The sequence below is a fragment of the Mus pahari genome, unplaced genomic scaffold (genome assembly GCF_900095145.1).
Source record: "Mus pahari unplaced genomic scaffold, PAHARI_EIJ_v1.1 scaffold_5139_1, whole genome shotgun sequence".
NCBI lineage: Eukaryota > Metazoa > Chordata > Mammalia > Rodentia > Muridae > Mus > Mus pahari.
In genome coordinates, this window is record NW_018392936.1 from 107,889 (window position 1) to 114,516 (window position 6,628).

Sequence of the window (6,628 nt, forward strand, 5' to 3'; positions counted from 1 at the left end):
ATCATTTTATTGAGACCAGAGCGAAATACTATCCAAAAGATCAGGGAAAAATCAGTTTTCTGATCAAGTATTTTAGGAATTTTGTCAAAGATAAAGTTGGTACATGCCCATCAAATATTGGGTTATAGTGCATGTATCTAGTTTTAGAATCAATCTCAGTAGGTATTCTAGTGATGTCAATAATTGTTAAATGTATTGATTTAACAAACAATGTGCATAAGATCATGCACTGAATCACTTGCTTCATTTCTTCAAACAGAACTAAAATTTTCAAATTATTATTAAAATTTTATTAATCATTTTGCTTTCCTAGGTTTTTCCCCCTGGTAATTTCTAATAAATTTGTTAAGTCAGTTGAATCCATGATTTTGTATAGAAAATGAAACCATCACAGAGAGGGCTGCATATTGAAAACATGTACGAACTCAAACAATACATCCTAGAAACAAACAAACTAACTAATCAACAAAGATGAACTCAGAACATATTTCATGATATCCAATATGAACATATACATGACAGAATACTGCCTTTTTCTTCAGCTGGTCTTCAGGCTATTGGCCAATAATCTTAAGAATGAAATATTCCTTTTCTTCTGTGAAATACAAATAATTTATAATCCAACAATGGAGAATCTGACAGGCCCTATGGATGAATTAGGAATAGATGCAAGAAGCAGAGGGGGAGTATGATCCAGTGGTCTCAACTAACTTGAACAATCAAGTTCTCTCAAAACTGGAGTCTCTTGCCAGGAAGCATACACCAGATGATATTAAGCCCCAACTCATATGTAGCATAAGACTGCCTTGTATGGCCTTAGTGAGAGAAGCCAGACACACCAAAGCACTGAGAAATTTGTAGCCCCAGGCATTGGGAATAGTTGTGGGTTGGGGAGGTAGGAATATCCTCTTTGAGATATTGATGAGATATTGGATGAAGAAGAGTCATGGGGAAGACCAGGAGGGGAATAACTAGTAATTGTAAAAAAATTGAAGTATAAAAAATAAAACAGAATGCAATAAAATAAGCTTGTAGATATGTCAACATGCTATTTATACTATAGTTGTGGAAGTAATAGCTAAAACTATTGATATTTTCAAAAAACTAATTTTTTTCAGAATGTGCACTCTGTGTGGATGCAGAAAATTATGGTGGAATGGAAGTTGAGAGAAATGTTGTAATTATGCTGCATCCTAGAATATGTCACTTCCAAAAAAACAACATTCATCAATTCTCATCACATAATGTGATACTGAATGACTCTGAAATGCATTAGCATTAACATAAGCTATCATTTCTCTAATTCAGTGTTCATAGAAATATGATCATTAACAATGTACCTTTAAGGAACCCATTCTCCATTAAGATCCATATTTACTCATTGAAAATCTATGGAGGATGGCATTGTCACAAAAAAAGAGTTGATATTCAAATTATAGTTTAAGGAATTCTATACAAATTCATTCTAATCACTAATCTCCTATAAAATTACATTACACTAAATTACCATCTTGAATTCAACATTAGTTAGTTATTTTTTGATACCTTAAGTATGCGTCCCTATAAGTTTTCTTGGCACTATGTAAGTGTAGAAGACAATGGAGAACAGAAACTGGCAAAAGTTCAACTGGAGAGTACTAGTTGGATTCTGGAATCAAGATTTTAGATGTCTGTTTGATTAATGAAGAGGGCAAATGATTACATTAAAAGACCTGCTAAGGATGGTACTGAAGAATTTATTCATGATCTAGACACCACCACTTCAAAAATTCACATGAATTGATATCTAAAAATTTGTGGATGATTTTTGTTACATGATGTATAGAGTATAAGGAATCTTATATCTGATATTTTTAAACACACCCAGTTTATTGTGCTGTAATATAGTGGGTTAAAATGTTATTGCACTGTTAGCCAGAGTTATTCAAATTGCGGTGTAAACTACAAAACCAATATTACTCAAAATATTATTTGGATAGTTTTGGCTACATATAAATTAGAGACAGATAGATTTAGCCTGTAATCACATTTAAGGAAATTTATGTCTTTAAAGGGAATTTGTGGCAAGTAAGATGGCTAAGGAGTTAAGTCCTTTAACACTAAATATGATGAACTGAGTCCATCCCCAGGACTATTTAATAAAATGAGACAGCCTTACCCTAGTATGTGTTTTCTGAAATCCATACATTCTCACTTATCACATACTCAATGTCATTATATAAGTGCTATAAAATTATTTCTAATAAAACAGATAAGAAGCAAACATATTTAGAATAATAAATACAACAAAATTTTAACAAAATCATTTTAATTTTTACACATTTATCTGTGTGTACAGTAGGTATACGAATGTTTGTATGTATTCACAAGTGTAGCTGAAAGTGTGAGGCATCCAGTGACCCTAGAGTTAGACACAGAGACATCTGTGAAAAACCTGNTGTGGTTAGAGGAACAGAACTCAGATATTCTGCATGGGTAGCACATTCTCTGCAGAGTTGACCCAAATGCCCATGCTCATAAAGACATTAATAATTGCTTTCAATAAATATATTTTTTCTTTTTTATTAGATATTTCTCATTTAAATTTTAAATTCTATTCTGAAAGTTCCCTATTCTCTACCCCTGCCCTGCTCCCCAACACATCCACTCCAACTTCCTGGCCCTGGCATTCTCCTGTATTTGGGCATATGGTCTTTGGAAGACCAAGGGCCTCTCCTCCTATTGATGGACAATTATGTCATCCTGTGCTACACATGCAACTAGAGCCATAGGAGGATCAAGGATATGAACTAACCTGTACCCCACAAATGCACTTTTATAGATTTAAATTAAATATAACCCTGGAAGCACATCATCACTCTCAGCATAATTCCATGATTCAGTGCAATTGCAATAACATTTCTCTTTTTATCTTTTTTAAATTTTTGTTTGATTTTTTTTACAGTCCAGATTTTATCCCCCTTTTGTTCCACCCTCAGACTGTTCCAAATCCCATACCTCTTCTCAGTCTGAAGGAATAAGTCCATACCCTACTTTTCCCTTCACTTCACCAGATATCTCCAATTCCTGGATCCTCCACTCCCTTGAGTGTTACATACAAATTTTGTAAGTGAGACAGATTCTACAATCCACTGTCATATATGTGTTAGGGGTCTCATATCAGCTGGTGTATGCTTCCTGGTTGATGGCCCATTATTTGTGAGATCTCAGGGTTTCAGGTTAGTTAAGACTGTTGGTCCTCCTACAGGGTCACTCTCTTACTCAGCCTCTTCCACCTTTACCAACTTCAACCACAGGGGTCAGCAGCTTCTGTCCACTGATTGTCTGCAAGTATCTGTATCTGACACTTTCAGCTGTTTGCTGAATCATTTAGAACAATTCTTAAACTTGTTACAGTGGGGATTACATTTAATGAATGGGGTAAGATTGCTGAACACATACATTCTGTTTTACAATACTTGTTAGATTGTTGTTGGTTTTTCTTTTTCTTTTCTTTTTTAAAAATTTTTATTAGTTATTTACTTCATTTACATTTCAAATGCTATCCCCAAAATCCCCTATACCCTCCCTCCCCACACTCTCTACCCACCCACACCCCCTTCTTGACCCTGGTGTTCCCCTGTACTGGGGCTTATGAAATTTGCAAGAACAAGGGGCCTCTCTTCCCAAGGATGGCTGACTAGACCATCTTCTGCTACATATGCAGCTAGAGACAAGAGTTCTGGGGTGCTGGTTAGTTCATATGGTTGTTCCACCTATAGGAATGCAGATCCCTTCAGCTCCTTGTGTAATTTCTCTAGCTCCTCTACTGGGGGCCCTGTGTTCCATCTGATAGCTGACTGTGAGAATCCACTTCTGTTTTTGCCAGGCTCTGGCATAGCCTCACAAGAGACAGCTCTATCAGGGTCCTTTCAGCAAAATTGTGCTGGGGTATGCAATAGTGTCTGCGTTTGGTGGCTGATTATGGGATGGACCCTTGGGTGGGGCAGTTTTGGTATGGTCCATCCTTTCATCTCAGCTCTATTCTTTATCTCTATAAGCCCTTCTATTGGATTTTTGTTCCCAATTGTAAGAAGGGGTGAAGTGTCCTCACTTGGGTCTTCATTCTTCTTGAGTTTCATGTGTTTTACAAATTATATCTTGGGTATTCTCAGTGCAAGGCTAACATCCACTTATCAGTGAGTGCATATTATGTGAGTTCTTTTTTGATTGGGTTACCTCACTCAGAATGATACCTTCCAGATCCATCCATTTGCCAAGGAATTTCATAAATTCATTGTTTTTAATAGCTGAGTAGTATTCCACTGTGTAAATATACCACATTTTCTGTATATTCCTCTGTTGAGGGACATCTTGGTTCTTTCCAGCTTCTGGGTAATATAAATAAGGCTGCCATGAACATAATGGAACATGTGTTCTTATTACCAGTTGGAACATCTTCTGGATATATGCCNATTGATGGACAATTATGTCATCCTGTGCTACACATGCAACTAGAGCCATAGGAGGATCAAGGATATGAACTAACCTGTACCCCACAAATGCACTTTTATAGATTTAAATTAAATATAACCCTGGAAGCACATCATCACTCTCAGCATAATTCCATGATTCAGTGCAATTGCAATAACATTTCTCTTTTTATCTTTTTTAAATTTTTGTTTGATTTTTTTTACAGTCCAGATTTTATCCCCCTTTTGTTCCACCCTCAGACTGTTCCAAATCCCATACCTCTTCTCAGTCTGAAGGAATAAGTCCATACCCTACTTTTCCCTTCACTTCACCAGATATCTCCAATTCCTGGATCCTCCACTCCCTTGAGTGTTACATACAAATTTTGTAAGTGAGACAGATTCTACAATCCACTGTCATATATGTGTTAGGGGTCTCATATCAGCTGGTGTATGCTTCCTGGTTGATGGCCCATTATTTGTGAGATCTCAGGGTTTCAGGTTAGTTAAGACTGTTGGTCCTCCTACAGGGTCACTCTCTTACTCAGCCTCTTCCACCTTTACCAACTTCAACCACAGGGGTCAGCAGCTTCTGTCCACTGATTGTCTGCAAGTATCTGTATCTGACACTTTCAGCTGTTTGCTGAATCATTTAGAACAATTCTTAAACTTGTTACAGTGGGGATTACATTTAATGAATGGGGTAAGATTGCTGAACACATACATTCTGTTTTACAATACTTGTTAGATTGTTGTTGGTTTTTCTTTTTCTTTTCTTTTTTAAAAATTTTTATTAGTTATTTACTTCATTTACATTTCAAATGCTATCCCCAAAATCCCCTATACCCTCCCTCCCCACACTCTCTACCCACCCACACCCCCTTCTTGACCCTGGTGTTCCCCTGTACTGGGGCTTATGAAATTTGCAAGAACAAGGGGCCTCTCTTCCCAAGGATGGCTGACTAGACCATCTTCTGCTACATATGCAGCTAGAGACAAGAGTTCTGGGGTGCTGGTTAGTTCATATGGTTGTTCCACCTATAGGAATGCAGATCCCTTCAGCTCCTTGTGTAATTTCTCTAGCTCCTCTACTGGGGGCCCTGTGTTCCATCTGATAGCTGACTGTGAGAATCCACTTCTGTTTTTGCCAGGCTCTGGCATAGCCTCACAAGAGACAGCTCTATCAGGGTCCTTTCAGCAAAATTGTGCTGGGGTATGCAATAGTGTCTGCGTTTGGTGGCTGATTATGGGATGGACCCTTGGGTGGGGCAGTTTTGGTATGGTCCATCCTTTCATCTCAGCTCTATTCTTTATCTCTATAAGCCCTTCTATTGGATTTTTGTTCCCAATTGTAAGAAGGGGTGAAGTGTCCTCACTTGGGTCTTCATTCTTCTTGAGTTTCATGTGTTTTACAAATTATATCTTGGGTATTCTCAGTGCAAGGCTAACATCCACTTATCAGTGAGTGCATATTATGTGAGTTCTTTTTTGATTGGGTTACCTCACTCAGAATGATACCTTCCAGATCCATCCATTTGCCAAGGAATTTCATAAATTCATTGTTTTTAATAGCTGAGTAGTATTCCACTGTGTAAATATACCACATTTTCTGTATATTCCTCTGTTGAGGGACATCTTGGTTCTTTCCAGCTTCTGGGTAATATAAATAAGGCTGCCATGAACATAATGGAACATGTGTTCTTATTACCAGTTGGAACATCTTCTGGATATATGCCAAGGAGAGATATTGCTGAATCCTCTGGTAATAAAATATCCAGTTTTCTGAGGAACCACCAGACTCATTTCTAGAGTGGATTTACAAGCATGTAATCCCACCAACAATCCTATTTCTCCACATCCTCACCAACATCTGCTGTCACGTGAAATTTTGATCATAGCCATTCTGACTTGTGTGAGGTGAAATCTCAAGATTGTTTTGATTTGCCTTTCTCTGATGATTAAGGATGTTAAACATTTTTTGAGGTCTCTCTCAGCCATTCCATATTCCTCAGTTGAAAATTCTTTGTTTAGTTCTGTGTGCCTTTTTATATTAGGGTTATTTGGTTTTCTGGAGTCGCTCTTCTTGTGATCAGATTAATGATCTAAACAGTCCTATATCTCCTAAAGAAATAGAAGCTGTCATTAATAGTCTCCCAACCAAGAAAAGCCCAGGACCA

At 37.3% G+C, this 6,628-nt stretch overlaps 1 protein-coding gene across 1 annotated transcript in view; it reads left to right on the forward strand.

The window, feature by feature from the left end:
- The window catches only part of LOC110315259 (vomeronasal type-2 receptor 116-like), a gene marked incomplete at its 3' end in the record, with an annotated part of 18,220 nt that extends 14,107 nt beyond the window's left edge, over nt 1-4,113 (forward strand). The window contains exon 8 of the mRNA XM_021189359.1: nt 4,091-4,113. Within this exon, the coding sequence (XP_021045018.1) occupies nt 4,091-4,113 (23 nt within the window). The remainder of the gene's footprint in view (nt 1-4,090) is intronic.
- Between the last annotated feature and the right edge of the window lie 2,515 nt (nt 4,114-6,628).